Consider the following 18,173-nt stretch of genomic DNA (forward strand, 5'->3'; position numbering starts at 1 on the left):
TTTTTCTAAACACAGAAAAGTTTGTCTGGATTTGACAGTGTTAATATGAAATTTGAGGCAAGACATTCGTGGAGTATTATGAGAATATTTCAGTGAAGTCTTTCTGTTATTTCTTATGTAAAATGTGCCGCTGACCGCACTGGTCAAACACGGTGAGGATACTGGGAACCATTTCCACCTGAGCATCCCGAGCCACTCTGCTGTTGCCCTTAGCAATTCCCATAGCGACCGTGCATCACGTGACTAGTAACGTAAACAACTTGCCAGTGAAGTTAGCAGGAGGATACTGAGCCCAAAAGAAAGAAAAGGCTTCGTTAAAAATAACTTTTTATACACGTATATTTGCGATTATCCAGCCGCCGGGATGTGAAGACCATGGCAACGATTAGTCGCGAGTCTTCGAAAGTCTCTGCAAGCGGAGCATTCATTTGGACAAGATGAAAATCCGTCCAGAACCCAGAGGCGGGGAGCAGATCCAGTCCGCTGAGCTGAAAAATGGGCGCAAGCGCTTCAATTTCCTCCTGTGTAAGTTCTCACATTCGGCGTGTTTATTCTACTGCTAAAGGCTTTCCCACGTCATTATGCAGCAAGTACGATTTAATTTTGGACAGTTTTTCTTTTCTTTTTTTCACAGAAGGTCCCTGAATGCGCTTTTTCTTTCTTTCTTTTTTTTTTTTTTATCATGCAACGTCTGTCGTGTTGCCAGGCGCTCCAGGATTGGACTTGTTCCAAATATCCTGTAGTTCTAGAGACCGACGTCACTTTTAAGGAAGATTCAGGTTACGTTGTCTTTAGGAGTCAGTAATGAAAAAAAAAAAAATCTAGGTACTAATAAAATTATAATCAAACTACTTTGTCATTCTGTACTTTTTATTCACTAAATGCTAAAAATATAAAATGGCACTTTACCTAAATTATTTCTAAATGATAAACAAACAATCCACTTTTGAAAAATATTACTAATAATACTCCACATCACATAGGTATGGCAGGGAAGTAGGAAAGATCATCACGATATTTTGACTTCTGTCTCTGGTCCAAGGTGGCATAGCCTACCAGATTTCCGATCTACTTGAAAGAAATCCACAGTAAACTGAATTTTTGTAAACTTTGGTTTTTCTTACCAATTATAAACTGTTGGGGAAAAAAAATAAATGTGGAAACTACTTTGAGTCTGGAAAAATGTTTACATTTAAATGAATCCTTGTGGGTGTATTCCCATATTCATACTAAAATCAATGTGAGTGTAAAATGATAACATATTTAACCAAAACGATGTTCTTAAGCTATTTATGGTGTTTGTTAACGTTGATGTAATGAATGAGATCTCCCTCTGTTAATTTCTCTTCTCGCTGCAGAACAACTTATCTTCAGTGAAAATAACAAGACCCACCTCTAAAGTCTGCCCAGAACACAGCGTTTCTGGAGAACAACCACGGTGTGTCTTCGGTGTTACTTTGGAAAAACTAAATGAGGATGGGCAGATGGTCAATGGGATACCGCTTGTCGTAAGAGACATGGTGGAGTTCTTGGAAAAGTGTGGTAAGTAAAGCCTTTCTGAGTCTCTTAGCTAAATTGCTTTATTCATCCCCCGCCCCCCTTTTCATTACATTTAACTCAAGCATCATCCGTATGTGTTGCTACTGAATATGTTTTCCCTATCTTAGGACTGCAATGCAAGGGTCTGTTTCGCTTGTGTGGGTCGATGAAACGTGTGAAGCGGCTGAGGGAACAGTTGGACCAGGGAGAGAGAGTGGACCTGGACCAATTGGGGGACATCACCAGTGTAGCTTCTCTACTCAAGCTCTTCCTGCGGGAATTGCCCACTCCTTTAATTCCTGAACCGTACCGCAGACAGATGGTTCTCAGCCTAAAAGGTAAGTGACAAATGACTTTTATGGTAAACATTTTTTGTTTGATCAAAGGTTTGTTTTTTGTATTTTTCGTTTCTTTTTTTTTTGGTTTGCGAATATCCCACTTAAATAAAACTTAGTTAAATTAAAGCTTTATACTCATCTTTACAAGAGAAACTAATCAATTTTCAATGTTTCTGCATATTTTTTAGAGTACACATGTGAGGAAGAGCTGAACCAGAGACTGGGAGAAACTCTTCGCGTCCTGCCTGATTTCAACTTAAATACTCTCACTTACCTCTCCCACTTCCTAGTAAAAGTGGCCTCCCAGAGTCAGTTCAACCAAATGCCTGTGGAAAATCTAGCTACCATTTTTGGACCTTGTGTATTTCAGTAAGTTGCTAAAACTGTGATAGGAGACATGAAGGGTTAGGGTTAGTTAAGTTTCGACCAAATGGCGTGATTTATGTCAGGTTTCTTTTTGTTTATTAATATTCCAAGATCAATTTCAGCATCTAGTCCTGTTACTTTGTTATTCGTTTTAAATACCTATGCCCAGACCAGCAGAGCTGCCTGTGTTGGATGTTTCTGTCGCACATGTGTTTGTAATTTTGGTAGATTTCAGTGCAGAAAAAAACAGCCTGTTCCTCATGAAAGCAGCCTTCTATGTATGTGGCATAGTTCAAACGCTTTGCTGCTGAGTGTTTGCTGTGTGAAGTCGAGTTCACCCCCTCGTAGGAAATGGGTGTGATCTGTGGCTTGCAATGCAGAGCATGGCACAGAAAATGACTTACAGATATGAACAAGGTCTTCAAGAGTTTGCTTGTTGCTTCTCCCTTCCTGTTTACTGAACTGTAAACAAGCCAAGTCTCTGTGGGGCCTCATACGATAAGTGACCGCTGTGCTTTAGTGACAGTAGGAAGGAGTCACTATATTTTCGGCTGACTCGTCATTCTTTGATCTCTGCTGTATTAGTTGTTTTGCGCCTGTTCGTCGTTGCATAAAGGCCAGGGTCTGAGAGGAAAATGTTCGTCGTAGCCACAGGCGAGAATAGTTTGAGTTTGGGTAACTGGAAAAAAGAAGTCTGGAAAAAACGGGTGGGTTAGAAGGCTGTGAATAACACAATATATTTTTGCTTCCTACAAAAATGTGAACGGCTTTGGGAGGCAAATATAATGTTTAATTTATTCAGTTCATTTCAATAATAATAATAATTATGGCAGTTTATTTGACTGAGAAAATGTATTTTCTCTGGTCTAGTTTAAGATTTCAATAGTCTAATCGGCGAAGGCAGGCATTGTATGCCAGCATTAGAACATATGTGCTTGGTGGCAGCTTCAGTGACACAGTCTGTGCCCCATAACTCCTCCATATTTGCCTCCCAAATGTCTACAGAGACAACCACTTCCTCTCATATGTCTCTGTGATGTAACAAGTGATAGACTTCAAAATGATTTGTCTGCCATGCAAACACACCTGTTGCTGCTTAGGTTTTCTGCATTTTTACTCCCACCACCCTTTAGATCTGTTTTCTATTATTATTTTTGATTTTTGCATGAGGGAAATAGGCTGATTTTAAATTGATAGGTTATATTTGATCAACAGAATAACATGAGGAAATGAATCTAAGCTGGTAGGCCAATTTGACATGAGTTGACGAATAGGGGTGAAATGATTAATCAAATTCATCGCAATGATTCGATTATCGTAATAATTGTCAAATAATTTTGTAACTGATGAATCAATAACTTGGGTTTTCAGACTCAGAAAAGGACAATTTGTAGAAAAAAAACTCAGAGCAGAAATTAAGCTAAAATTTTTCATATATATACATATATTGGATTTAATTACAAAAAACATTTTGTCTGCATGTTGTACCCAGAAATTCTCAAATTTGACCTTTACCCATTTATGATTATGTAAAAAAAATAAATAAATAAAATCTGCAATTAGCTTCCTTGTGCTATCAAATTATTAATCAATTGGAAATAATGAATAATAATAATAATTGTCAAAAATAATTAAAAGATCTGCTCATATTTTTAGCTGTAAATGAATCATTTGCTATAAAAGATCAAGCATTCACTAAAGGAATGCTGTTATTGTATTTTAGCCAATGAAATGCCCGTTTTCCTATTTAAAAAAGGAATTAATTGTAAGTGTATTTGCATGTTTCAATGTCTTTGTATTTTATAAAAAAAAAGGCTTAAATGAAAAATCTGCAGAATGTGTCAGCTTTTTTTTATTCAGTTCATTACTTAATTATCAGAATAACTGATTGTTAAAATAATGAAGTCAGTATTTGCAACCGTGATGATGATTTGTGCTTTCTGTTGGATGCGTCACGGTGCTCGATATGGGTTCCTCTCAGGACAGTGCTGTTTGTGCCTCGAGCCACTAGATGGCAATCTTTACCACTATGTTTGGAACAGAAATAGCCATTTTGAATGTGATAGCGTTGACAGTGACGTTGTGCTGTTGTTTCTCTTTCCCCTCTTCATGCAGAATTCCGGTAGGGCCCAGGATCCTGGAGGAGCAGAGTGTGGCTAACACCCTGCTGCTCCACCTTCTCAGATATCAAGAAGAACTCCTTCCGTGCAAAGCAGAGATCTTGATGAACCCATCCGCTACTTCTTCCTCGCCTCCTCCTCCTCCTCTCTCTGCTCTTTCACATTTTGAGGTGTGGATCATTTTGAGCTCAACTTATGTTGAGCTCCAACACGGTTATCTCGACAGAACTTTAAAAGCGTTATTTTAGCACGACTTAGAAAAAAAAAAAAACATAAATAAATGAGCCAGTGGTTTTCAATTGATTTGAGGGAACAATGTCGCCTTTTATTTATTCTTGACTTAGGAGTGAAACTTTCTAAATTTGATTTTTGAACTAAAGCAGAGAAATGTCCTGTGAAGTCAGAATCTCAAGTGGAGGTTTCCCCACCAACCCTGACTCCAAAGTGGTCACTATGCAGATGAAATAGAAAACTGTATAGAAATACAGAGTTTTTAGCTTAAACACTGATTTAGTTACTAAATCCCACTGGTTTCTGATATATAAAAGGCACTTCATGCACTTCAGTTGTATGCAAAAGCTGAATGGCCTTCTTTCAGAGTTACAATCACTTGATGATACTGATTTGTGAAACGCTACATGGCTTTGCTCCAGCTTGCTTAGATTCTTAGATCTGTTGCTGCCCGTTCTTTACCCGCCATGTGGAACATGCATTTTTCTTTTGCATGTTCCACATGTTTGAAGGAAAAACAGTCGGTGTTAAAGGCTCCTTCAACACAGAATCAGCTTCAGTCCGAACTCAACACGTCAGATCTGATTTCACTGGAATTATTTCGAGCGCTTCTCAAAAATGAGCAACATGTTTCTGTTGATCAATGTCATTGCTTCTAAACTGTTTTGCAATTTTTTAAAAACCTGTGTAAGTGGCTTAATTTGTTGTACTTTTGAGTAATGTGTTGCCGATTTCAGTTCTGGATCTCCTGTATAAATAGAGGAAAGAAAGATAGAAAAGTTTTTATTACATTGTGCAGAAATGGACAGTATACTGTGTTTGTGGAAAACGAGTCCACCTGTCCCTGTGAGCAACATTTTCGACATTGCCACTAGTTTATTAATGTCAGTGTTACCTTTTTTGACAGGTCCGACCCCACAGCTGTGACTTTGAGAAAAGCTGCATGGACAGGTTGGAGGAAGAGATCCCTTCAATTTCTGGGAGCTTCATTTCTGAACTAACTCTACAGATGCGATTACAACTCAGCAGGTACTCTTCATCTTGAAGGCTGTAAGGTTGTATTAGAGACATGAAGTGCTATTTAACATCTGCACGCAGTGTTGCATTTGTGCGTCAGGCCTTCAGATGCTTTTTCATACCTGACATTTAAGCACATGTGTCCTCTGCTAAACCTTTTGTAATGGAAGTAAAATGAGACGGTCTTATCGGCTGTTCAACCTGAAAGGGCAATTTCAAGTGAGAAATGTAATAGTTTCGATATTTGACACCAAACTAGCTGGAAATTTGATTCAATTGTAGCGTCTGAACAGACGAGTCATCCAGTCTGTTGCTTGAGGCGTTGGGACATGCAGCTGATTACGCCCTGAAAGTAACTTTTCCCATGTGACACATAAGCAATGGCGACATTGCAGGTCTGTGCATTCCGGTCGATCAACAGACAGCTGTTTGTTGTTTCTTGACACCTCATGCTCATTTCTGTTTGTTTTTCCTTTTACATATGAAGCAGAACAAGCATGCTCAAAATATGTTAATTCAGATTCTAAAGTGCAATATTTCTCCAGGATTGGCTCCCACACTGTAAATCATGAAGTTGTTGTATACATAATGGACACAAAGGGATATTCCACCTACATATATTTGAGTCTAAGCTGTGTAATCAGACATGTCTGCTGACAAAGAGTGACCAGATGCAGCAGAAGCAGAGTGTGAAAGAAGGCCAGTTTTATGTTTTGCCTTTGTTTTTGAGTCATCATAGTGCAAATATCAATCATTTTTCACCAACAGCTTCCTACGCTCATCTGCTCTGCAGGAGAGAGATGCTGCATCATTCCAAATGTTTGACCGGTTTCCTCAGCTCACTGAGGGATGTTAAATTGAAAACCTGGGGTAAATACTAGGAAGGGAACATTTCTGTTTTCCATATTTTTATTTCCCTCGTTAAAAAAAAAAAAAAAGCTGTCCAGGATCAAGATCAAACACCCACATTTTTTTTCTCTCTTTTTTTAAATCCAATAATTCAGAGCTCTTTAGTTATTTTCTTCTGGATTATGAAAATTAAATTTTTTTAGGCTAACACAATTATGGTTGGCCAGCACACTATATGCTTGGAAGTATTATGATAAAAGCATAATGATATGTGAGGGTTACAGTATATCATATATTGGGGTCAGTGAGACCAAAGCCAAAGGTAAATAATGTTTGTGTTCATGAAAATATCCTTTTCTATAACCATTTCAATATTGTAATAATAATTTCAAACAATTCCTGATCAGATTTTATGTAATTAGCCTTGAAACTGAAACATATATTGAAAATCAAAAGCTAAAAGGAGAAAATTAGCTCAGTTTGGGTCAAAGGTGCGCAGAGGGTTATCATGACACTTATGCTGGTTGCATGTAAACTTCTGACCGGTGCTGTAAATGTGTGTCACCTGGATGTTTCTGCTTATTTTGATTCTTATGCAGTTAGAATCAACATTTACATAGTTTACATTCACAGATTCTCCTCTATATAATTGTACTTTTCACTTAAGTTCTATATTCACCAAGTGGTTTGTTGACGTCGGTCATTTCACTTCTTCCCACAATGGTCCTTATCGAGGTCAGTTAAAGAAATGTATCAAATGCCTAGACAAGCATATTTTGTGAGATGAGCTTAATTCCTTGTGGGTTCGGTCTGTGATGATGAAGGAGTTTCTCCTCAGTGGTAAATATGCTCAGACGTGTCTGCTGTCCTCTGTTGGCCTTTCTGACCTACTTCTGTCCGTGTCACTGTGCTGTACCGGTTCTGCTAACTCTAAATATGATTGAGCAGATTCGAACTCCGGCCCTTTTGTCGTCACAGGCGAGAGTGTGTGTGCAGGGAAGTAACTGAAGCGACCGGGTCAGTAGTTTTTGCCTCCGGAGCTTTTTATTTTTCTTCTTCTTCTTTGCGACCATTAAGCCTTTGACGTCTCTGCGCTCCTTTCTTTCCTCGTCTTTTCTCCAGAGCAGCATCGTTGCTGCTTGTTGTCTTTTGTTTTAGGCTGTTGTGAGAAATGTTCTCGTCTTTGATCTGCTTCAGCGTCAGCAACTGTGGATCAACGGTCCATCGCGAGTGAGTGAAGAAATGGATAAAACTATTCCGAGCACGCTGCTGGTATTTGTCTGCAAAGAAATCTACTGTTTGATAATCAGTGACTAATATCTATGATAATTTAATCAACATTTATCACTGTAAGTGTTATCAACACCCTCGGCTATTTGTTAATTCATTTTCGCCTCTATGTTTTGGGTGTGATTGGAGTTGTTTAAGGCGGGTAGAAGAGGACCAGCATGGATTCTGTATTTCATTTAGTGCTGCGATGCAGAGCTTTAAGGGACGTTTTATCCTGTAGTTTAATATCAAAAATAATTTTCTGTTTTTAAGGTCAACGTTAAACTTTAATACATGCTTTCTGTGTTTCTATTCTCTTGTGAGCATGCCAATTCCGGTTCTGCTCCCACAGTTACAACCATAATTTTGAATGAATTCTGTTGTGTCAGACTAAATTAAATAAAAACTTGAAATGTGTAGGATGCTTATCATTGCAGGAAGCAATGATAAATTAAGATGAGCTATTCTGATTATTAATATTCTTCAAAGAACAATTTTGTGTTCGGAGTCTTCATAATCCATTTTATTCATGGCTTCGGTTGTGTGTGGTTTGTGTTTCTGTTTTATTTATCACTTTTGATTGTTGTTGTTTTCATTTTGGATATAACTTCACACAGTTCCAGTGTGAAGTTATCCTAAAATGCTATGATTATAAATATATTACTTGAAAATTGTCTCAAAACAACAGTATTGTTGTCTTTTTTTTTGTTGCAATTACTGTGAAATTGTATTATGCTTAAACATATTTTATTTGTGTATGTTTTCATCCCTTTACAGTGATACTCCTGTATATTGCTGACTTTTTCTGTACTTATCTGTTTCTCGTTAGATCTTGCATCTTTCTGTGGGAGAAAACACAGTAACCCCCCCGTTACCGATCTGTTAACTTTTGTCTTTTCTCTTCCTGTCTGTTCTCATATTCTCATGTCTTTCAAGACTGTTGCCAGTTTGTGAAATCCGCTCTGACGTCAACACTGACATTCAGGCGCTGACTGCAAACCGGGAGGTTCTGCGGGAAGGCAGGATCACAACGGAAGCGGGCAGCGCTCCGTCCAATCACGCTGACCTGCTGCCAGAGCGTCAGCCGTGGACCGCACAGCCTCTGAGCGCTCCGGGGGAACCTTCTGGAACGGCGCCTGCCGTGCAACGGTCAATTTTTTATTTTTATTTTTCCAGACCCTGCATTTTAACCCAGTGGTCAGGTGATGATTTTGCTGAAATAAGTTTTCCCTACTAATAACCCATTCGCCTCATCTCACCAGGATTTTATTTCAAACACCGCAGCCCAACACCAGATCAGAGCTGAAACAGGAGGAAGTTTGCTCTTCTTCGGTGTGCATCTGTATTTTTTTTTTACTATTCTCTGTCTAAACTCATTCATCAATACATATTCTTTCACTCTGATATATTACTCCTAGAATTTTTTTATTATTATTTTAGAAAAACTTCACTAGTATACATTCCCGAAGAACTAAATAAAACTTTTATTTGAAAATAAATTTTTACGTGCAAGACTAAATGAAAACGGATCAAACAGTTGCTTTTTTCTTCAGGTTTCCAGCAGCATCAGACAGAACTGGCCTCAGTCGGATCTCTGGATGTCGAGCGAATCACAAAACGAAATGCAAATAAAGAGTCCGCACCCAGACAGGTGAGATAAAACGGCACCATGATTATGAAAAAAAAAAAAAAAAAAAGGTCGAGCGCCTTTGATTTCTTTCAATAATTTGTTCGCGAACAATTTGTGTTATCAAAACAGTTAGATGTAAGTACTTAACAGTGAATCACTTGTTAGTGAATTGCTTTTTTTTTTTTTTTTTTTTAGCAGTGAAAGTGTATCAGATGCATTTAGATGGATACTAGAATTCTTTTTCGGAAGAAAAATATGACCAGGGCTCAGCCATGACCTGGTTGAGCCCTGCAGTCAGTTCAGAAGTAGGTTATCGGAGCACATCGCTGCTCATAGTCACGGCTTTGATATGATTCCAGTCCAACTAACATCGACTCGCTGCAGGGCCTCACGTGGAGCAGGCATACTAACTGTGTTAGATGGACTTTGCGCGGCTGGTCGGTGAGTTTTTGTCTCTGTTTGTCTCCACAGAAAGCCTTGGTAAGCCGGACCTTAGTACCATCATGCCATAGGAACCGACCGTCTCAGTTACGCCTCACTCATTCGAGCCATAAACAGTCCATAATTTAACATCCCGACTGCAGACCTAAACACATCTGTTTTCAGCTATGTTCATGAGCAGATCCATGCATTGCTTGCCATTAAAGTTACATGGACTGTAGCCAGAGGTAGAACGAGAGCTGGCGCACAATTTGTGAAGCCGGCTTTTGTTTTTGTTTGGTTTTTTATTTTGCTCTGGCACTTAGTCCGATTTGATTGGGTTTTTCAGCTTCAGTTCATTGTGCTTCCTTGTTATTGTTTTCTAGCCTACTGTGCTGTATACAGTCCAAGACAGAAGATGAAGGGACGGTGTCCCAGTATGAGGTAAACTGGCTTTTCTACAGAATAGTGGCTGTTGTCTGGAAATCGGTTTCATAGTAAATAGTTTCAGATTTGCATTATTTCGCTTTAACGTCCAAGGAAAAATAAAGTCTTTTTTTTTTCAAAGAAAAAAAAAACATTTCACTTCAAGAAATATGTGATTTTCTTGAATTTTTTTTTTGTAATGATTCCCTTGATCATAAATACTCAATGCTGTTAAAACCAGTTGTTTCCTTTTTCAGATCATTTAGAATGAATGAAATGACCTTAGTTTGTCAAATCCAAAAATAATGGCAGACAGATTTTTAGGTAGTTTAACTTTCTTAAAGTAAATGTTTCCATACATTTCTGTAGTTTTCTAGAATTTTGGCCCATTCCTCCAGTCAGACCTGCTGTAAGTGGATCAGCTTTGGAGGCTTTTTATTTATTTTTTGGCATACAGTTTTTGTTTCAGATCAGGGTTCATTTATCTTAAGCTAATTTTGAACTAATTTGCTCACATAATTTCATCCATTCGGTCCTTTTTGAAATCTAATAAATGTTTAAGGAGCAATTTTTTTTTCCAGCTCTGTACATGCATATGGCTTTGTTACTGATGGAGTTTCTCTTGCTTCAGAAGAGCAGAGGAGGAGGATGCTGTGGCCTCTCTGACAAAGATAGCGACTGCAGAGCCTCAGACAGCTGCTATGACGTAAGTTCTCCTTCCTCGCAGTCCTTTTTTATTTTTGTGCCATGAATTGTAGAAGGACAGGTGATACCTGGAGTTATTTTCTGTAAATCCCCTCCATGTGTCTGGATGTTTGTGCATGGCCGCCCGTAGGTGTTTATCTTCTGTGATAATAGCCTCATTTCTGCCCTCCCCTCACATCCGTCCACCTCCTCCGGCTGACGCACAAGGCTGGTTTTATTTATTTTTTAATTTTTTTATGAATGAACCGCTGCGGAGGATGAGCGAAAGGAACCTCAGCCTATACCTGCTGCCGTTGCTGCTGATGTCAGATCAGATACGACTTTGTTTTATGATAAAACTTGACATCACAGGTTGTTTTTTTTCCCCCCTTCAACCTGCAATAAAGAGTCAGAACGAACCACATCCACTCACACACACACACACATACACGCACGCACACAAACCAACAGTAAAAATGAATCCCCACATCACCGTCACATCGACTTCTTAACCCAGCCGGACTACGTTGCTGTGGAAACGGCTCGTCACATACAGTAGCTCTCTCCTCCCCTGCGCACGCACCCACACGACACCCAGCAACACGAGCGACATCCCCGCAGCCGCCGCCCCTTCATCCGTGCACTATGAATAGTCCATGTGGAGGCTGCTCGTCCGCAGAGGTGTCGGGAATGCCGGTCGGAAGGATTTAAGAAATTCTCAAAAGGCGCTCGCAGAGACACAAACACGTGGACGAAGGGGAGGCAGGGAATGCTTGTCGGGATGCGGGTGCAGTTCAGGAATCGCCTGGTGGGGAGACCACTTTGACTACAGCTGTGGAACTTTTTGTGAAGCGGCAGGGGAAAAGTCTTTCATTGGATTTCTTTTAAAAAGATCACATACCTAGAGCCGCTGTCTGCTTCCCTCCGCTGCCCTCTCACCGATCAGTTCACCCAATTTTGAAAGTCTGTTTCCGACCAAAGGAGAAGATTTGTTTTCCAGGACTTCCAGAAAATTTCTGAAGCTCACGTGAAGAGCTAAAGACCGCCAGCTGGGCTCCTTCCCCGACCTCGTCAGTCATTTTCCTGTCCGCGGCCCTGAGAACATGTTCTGCTTCTGTTTTCAGACCCCTTCCCTCAAGCTACAAGCCCTGGACTCTAGACCCTCGTCAGACTCATTAGACCCCTCGGCTCAGGAAAGCACGCCTGCGCAGCAGCAGCCATTTCCCTCTGAAGGTCATCGTTTGAACCAAACGCTGCCTCTGTCTGCGTCTCAGCATCAGCTCATGGTTGACTCATCACGAGAAAGTAAGACGGAACCAGTGAAGTGATACTGATGCAGTGGAAGATTGCAGATGAATTGTTTGGACTTTCAGGGACAAATCTACTGTCACAGTGAGATTAATGTGAATTCCATAGAGAATAAAAACACTTTTTAAATACTTCATTGGCTAAAACTGTGCTTCCAGTTTTAAAGGTTTATCTTTTGTCAATCAAACCGAGATCAGAATGTACAACTTACCCTGATCTGGTCTAATCTGTGATCAGCAAGTCAAATAGGGAAAAATCTGATTTTTTCATACGCATTAAACGCATCGAAACTTTGATTTATTGTCTACGAGTGCATCAGAATGCACATGCTTTCATTCACTTAAAAAAAAAAAATCAAACATAGGTCATCGACATATGCTTTGACACATAAATGGGAATAATTATGCAATGCTTTCATTTTATGTTGGGTTTTAAGCTACTACCTTTCTCCTACAGTGTCTGTTCCTCATGTGTTTTAATTAGGAAAAAAATCTGAATAAATCTAAATCAAACCTTCAAGGAAGTGGGTTATCATCCAGTCGTGATGATTAATCCAGTCACATTAATATTCATATTTACTGCAAAGATTAATGTATTTTATTAAATCCAACTTTAATAGACCTATTTGAGATGAGAGTGATGCCTTCCATATGTTTGCTGAAGACAGAAGAAATTTTAATAGTGAATACAGTTGTGCCTGTTGCTGTGTTTTATTTATTTCTCTCCGAAACGAGTTCGTCAACCCACCAGACAATAATTTTTTTTTTCCTATTATAAGTCTCAGATGATATGCTGTCTTTGCTCCCTGTCTTCTAGCACACCACTCACCTCCGTCTCTGTCAGAGTCTGGCTCCACTCTCTCCACCGACTCCGGTACGGAAGGACTTGTGAGAGAAGGCAGCTTGCCGAGCCCACCGCTCCCTCACTTGAGCCCACTCCTATCTCGTTTTACCCCCGGTGATTGCCCCGTCCCCTCGCCGCGCTGCCCGAGCCTCAGCCACAGCCTGCGGTACAACCTGGACCCCGACACGGCACCGTCGCCGCCCTGCTCGCAGCACATACGCATGTGAGACGAATGAGATGCCTCAGGCACATTTCCCATTGTTTTATTGGCGTTTTTTTGTGTGTGTGTGTGTGTGTGTGTGTAACACAAACAGCCTGGATTATTAACAGACTTTACTTCTCCAGGGCTCGCTGCAGCGTCCCTGCAGCGCAAGAAGACGGTTCTGTGTCCGCGTCGGCGCTCAACAGACACATTCACACACTCAGGAAGAAGATCAGGCGATTTGAGGAGCGATTTGAACAAGAGAGGCACTACAAGGTGAGCATGGACTAAAACCACCTGGACAGAATTAAGAATTATAAATGCAGTTCCCAACAACTTGACATGTTGCCAAATCTTTATCTATGAAGAGCATTTATTGTTCTTAATTCATACATTAAGACTTTTTGTCTTTGGCTTGTCACATCAACCTTCCTTCTGTTCTTTAAAAAAATACATTTAGTGTAGGACAGTCCAGTCCAAAAGTTGCTGAATGTGAAATGAAGTGGCTTTATTTTTGTCCATATTCCAAAAAACAGTGGCATGACCCTTTTTGCCACGTATGAAACCCTAATATTTTGTTTCATGAGTTGTTTAACCAAGACCCAATTGACGTTGAAGCAGTTCAATTCCATATCATGAACCTAAAATGTTTTAAAAACAGGAGATCTATATATTTGAGCCTGGAAGAAGGTTGACTTTTGAAAATAAAATGTGTCGAAACCCTCTGACTCCCTCTGCTGGTAAACTGGAAAACTATAGTTTGTTCCACAAAGCGTCTTTTACAAAGCAAGTTAGCAAAACTAAGCAAAAAGAGCTCTGCTGTTAATGATCACATTTCTTTAATGGTTTCAGCCAGCACATAATGACAAGACTTCTCATCCAGAAGTGGCCAAACTGATGAAGGAGCTCATCAGGAGCCGCAAGCAGCTGAAAGGTCAGTCATTAAATCACAAATGTGGACACTCCAGATGACTAGAGGGAGAGGAATATTTTTTTTTTTTACATTTAAGTTGCTCTTTTGGGGAATATGTGCTTGTTATTTATGCAGAAAATCACCTGGAAAAGATATTGGTTACTTTACTACTAATGCTAATGCTGATATTTTCAGCCAGAACTATTCATATAACAACTGTATGAAGATATCAACCTCTCTGAAAGTCTATAGAAAAAAATCACAAATTTTATGGAAAACTTTTTTTTTTTAAATATTTTAGTTGAAATGCTTAAAATAGGCACACTTTTTTACTTTATAAATCTGACCTTTTCTCTTGTTTCTTCTTCAGAAATGAAGCTCACACAGTCTGAAGAGTCAGGAGTGAAGGGACTCGGAGGTTTCAGTCCCTCTGGTGAAACCTGCAGGACCAGTGCAGAGCAGAGGGAGGCGGGGCCGACAGGAACTGAGCTTCAGCCCATCAACAATAACAGCAACGCCACGCAAAACTTGGAGGAAACGGTGAACCTGATAACCAACCGACTGAGGGAAAGGAGGACTGAGCTGGGTTTGCCGGACAACATCAAGGTCGGTGCTGTAGAAACGTTATCATCACCAACGCAGTTATTTTACATTAAGTTTAGAGTTGATGCTAGATGCTAAAATAAATGCAAGCTTGTTGTACTTTGTCCTCTTTGCGCAGGACATGTCCAATTTCCAGTTGAGTATGGAGAAGACCTGCATGCAGAAGTGTTTGCTGTACTTTGAGGGTCTGCACGGACGCCCAGTACGGCTAAACTTTTTTCCCAAATAGTTGCTTCTTTGCATTTTAATTTGTGTAGAATTGTAATTCGTTTGTGACAAAGCAACGCTCTTTGTGCAACTTCAGATCACCCGGCAGCAACGGACTCTGATGAAGCCGTTCTATGATCGGTACCGTCTGCTCAAGCAGCTGCTCTCTTCCGCTTCCACAGCAGCCATTACAACCATCGTGAGTTGCAGTTCAAGCAAAATATGTTTTTATTTAAGGAACGTCACTCGGATCTTCAATTCTCAGACATTAAAGAAATTCTCTCCGGCCATGACGCCACAAACAAATACAGCTGCCAGGAGTAGTGTCGCTACGCCCTCTAGTGGTCATCATAAGAGCTACACTGGATGCACATAGCTCGATGTTGACAAACTGTTGAAGGTGCTGGTTTTAATAGATTTAAAGAATTGGCATCTTCTTTACAGTAGTTTTTTCCCCCCCCAGGAGGAAGAGGAGGGTTCCGATGAAGAGCACTTTAAGCAGCAAAGCTCCAGAGAGCGGCCACTTTGGTTAAAAACGCCGAGCTGCAGGTCATCAGAGGAGCCCCAGTTCACATCGCCTGCGGAAACGTCCGAGACGCCGGTGGTGTCTCCACTGGATGAGGGGAAGACTTTCCATGCACAGATCATCACTATGGCAACACTGCATGAAGCATCCAGGTACAGCTTCTGTGCACACGCGGTGTGTGTGTGTGTGTGTGTGTGTGTGTGTATAACCAACCAGAGGCGTTCATAAGCTCTGCTTTAGGTTAGTCGTCACATTTCCAGGTCAGGCGAAAATGAAATTAAAGAGCATATTTAACACTTGGGATAGGTGTTTATTTGGGACCCACTGTCTAATATGAAATTTGACTCAAGTATTTCCCTAACCCAAGTAAGTCTGGAAAAATAAAGTAGAAGAATATTTACCTTTAGATATTCGTTCATATTATTTACAAGTATTTGCTGCAATCAATGTGTTTTTAGGATTCATTTTATACAAAAGATGCAGCCAGTGTTTTATGTCCATACACCTCATCAGTACACTAGTTTAAGCTTTTAACATCATTGCTTTTTCAAACTGCTGTCTAAATAAACCTGAGATACCTCTAAAGGTTTCATGGATGACACTATTTTTTGCATCTTTTTGGCTTATTAACTTGCAGAATATGCAGGTTGACGGTCATGCATAAAATGTCTTCCTTCATGCAGGCAAGAGTTACTGGATCACCTCCGGATGGTTCGATTGGAGAAGCGACGGCTTCACCAAACCCTCCAACAGTTCGAAGACCGTTTCTACGCACAGACCGGCAGGTAGCCGCAACACACACGACAAACACACGGGTCCTCCAGATTTCTTGGCATTTCCGTTTTATTTAGTCTTTTAATAAACTTGGAACATTTGGTTGTTGTTGTTTTTTTTTTAAACAACGCCTTGTGACAAAACAAAAGACATCCACAAAAAGAAGAAAAACCACCGCAATGGTACAACAGTGTAATGCACACCCATGTAACGTTAACCCAGCACAGAGAGCTCAAGGAGACAGAGATAGACGTTTGTTCTGAACTGTACACATCCTTTTGCACTGTACATGTTAGTCCTCCAAAGTAAATACAGTTAGTTGTTGAATACAATACACACACGCTGTACAAAGCTATCTGAGTAAGGCAACATAGGGACCATCAACCAGTCGTGGAAGCTGCTGCAGTTTGTTTCGAAACGTCGAAAAACAAAAGACGAAAGAAAAGAAAAGGTTTTTGCGGTTTTTGCATCGTCTCACCTGTGTGTCTCGCTTAACAGGGTCTGTCAGAAGGAGGACCGTGGACCAATGGCGGAGGAGTACTGCCAGTACAAGAACCTCAAGGCTAAGCTCCGCCTACTGGAGGCTCTGCTCAGTAAACAAGACTCAACCAAAGCAAGTTGAGTTACTCACAGTGGGACTTTTTTTTTTGTTTCTTTTTTTTTATTTAGCTCAACACAACTCTTTTTTTTTCCTTTTAATTGCTTTGATGCTGATGGGTCTCATTTCATTCCATGCTTGTAATGTAAATGCACTATACATGAAGAAGACTGAATGACCAAAATCGCTGACACTCTGAATGAACACGGGGTCTGGATCTGGTTTTTTTTTCTTTTTTCCCCATCGTCAACCTTTTAGGACACTTTTTCATAACCCTGTCTGTCGTAGCCATTTCAGCACAGTTACCATGTCAACAATGAAGCAACCTTAGTTACATTCAACTAATTTGTGAAGACTTCATGCATATTATGGCACTTTACTACTCGCTTCCTTCCCTTATACCAAAAAGATTTTCCTTCATCGTAGTTGATGTGGAAACTGCGTTATCAAAGTGCCGTTTTATGGAGAAAAAAAACAAAACAAAACAAAACAAAAAACTGAAATAAGCTTCAATATAAATCAGCAAGACAATCCAGCAGTGTTTGTGCATGTCGGGGGTTTTTTGTCCTACATTGTGCTATGATATGCATTCATATTTTCATATGTCATCTAAACTATGATCATCCGATTTAGATGTCGATCTTGAAACATATGCAGTGAACGTAGACGTCATAGTGCAAGTTGAGTTTGAAATGGACTTTTTTCCCCCCTCTGCCTATATGAAGTCGCCTCCTCCCCTCGAAATGTTCATGTTGACAAAGATATGAGCTTTTGAGATTGTGCACTTCTGGTTTATATAGTTTTCTATGTATTTATATCCGTCTATATATAGATATCTATATGAGTGTATCAATAAAAATAAATATTTTTTCACATTTATTCTGCAAAAAACATTTCATGGTTCTACTTTCTTTTTTCAGTGATGATGAAATATGGTGGAGGTGCTGACAGCTTCAACACTCATGCTGCACAGAACTGCATCATGCTGTTTTTTTGTTGTCTTTTTTTTTTCTTCCTTTCTTTAAGTTAATAAATTGCTCACAGTTTGTCACCTAAAGACCTTGTGGATACACACGGAGAGATTGTTGCGTTTGTACGGTTCAGATTCCACCGCGACTTAACGTCCAGGTTTTACTTCCTTTGGTATAAAAGAAATGAAATCAAACTGATTGAGAGTGTTGCAGCTCTAGAAAACTGTAGTACCAGTCCGTGCCACTAGTAGGAGGTAAGTAGAGATCTGAATTAATCAATTGAAATGATAGATATGGAATGCTTATTCAGAGTCTCAATTTCTAGTTAACAGTGCATCA

General features: G+C 39.9%; 1 protein-coding gene across 3 annotated transcripts; it reads left to right on the plus strand.

Moving 5' to 3' along the window:
* The first annotated feature begins 252 nt into the window (after positions 1-252).
* Positions 253-17,756, plus strand: LOC129359700 (protein FAM13B-like). 3 transcript variants are annotated; one of them, XM_055029510.1, is made up of 22 exons: positions 253-525; positions 1,359-1,542; positions 1,668-1,877; positions 2,066-2,246; positions 4,359-4,533; positions 5,502-5,623; positions 8,666-8,878; positions 8,992-9,061; positions 9,283-9,380; positions 9,831-9,839; positions 10,166-10,223; positions 10,837-10,911; positions 12,014-12,194; positions 13,014-13,263; positions 13,386-13,518; positions 14,095-14,176; positions 14,526-14,761; positions 14,877-14,960; positions 15,063-15,164; positions 15,429-15,643; positions 16,175-16,276; positions 16,764-17,756. In XM_055029510.1, exons 1-22 carry the CDS (start codon positions 496-498, stop codon positions 16,885-16,887), a joined length of 2,934 nt encoding a protein of 977 aa, XP_054885485.1. In that variant the 5' UTR covers positions 253-495; the 3' UTR covers positions 16,888-17,756. The 3 variants fall into 3 exon arrangements, with proteins under 3 accessions (XP_054885485.1, XP_054885486.1, XP_054885487.1); XM_055029511.1 differs by lacking the exon at positions 9,831-9,839; XM_055029512.1 differs by lacking the exon at positions 9,831-9,839 and having other exon boundaries at positions 10,840-10,911.
* Positions 17,757-18,173: the final 417 nt, after the last annotated feature.

The sequence above is a fragment of the Poeciliopsis prolifica genome, unplaced genomic scaffold, assembly GCF_027474105.1.
Source record: "Poeciliopsis prolifica strain line A6 unplaced genomic scaffold, Auburn_PproV2 SCAFFOLD005, whole genome shotgun sequence".
Classification (NCBI taxonomy): domain Eukaryota; kingdom Metazoa; phylum Chordata; class Actinopteri; order Cyprinodontiformes; family Poeciliidae; genus Poeciliopsis; species Poeciliopsis prolifica.

Bases quoted from the DNA above. Each gene is read 5' to 3' on its own strand.
- LOC129359700 (XM_055029510.1), top strand. From the start codon at position 496: ATGGGCGCAAGCGCTTCAATTTCCTCCTGT. The intron at 14,177-14,525 runs GTCAGTCATTAA...TTTCTTCTTCAG, and splicing joins GAGCCGCAAGCAGCTGAAAG to AAATGAAGCTCACACAGTCT. The intron at 14,961-15,062 runs GTACGGCTAAAC...GTGCAACTTCAG, and splicing joins AGGGTCTGCACGGACGCCCA to ATCACCCGGCAGCAACGGAC.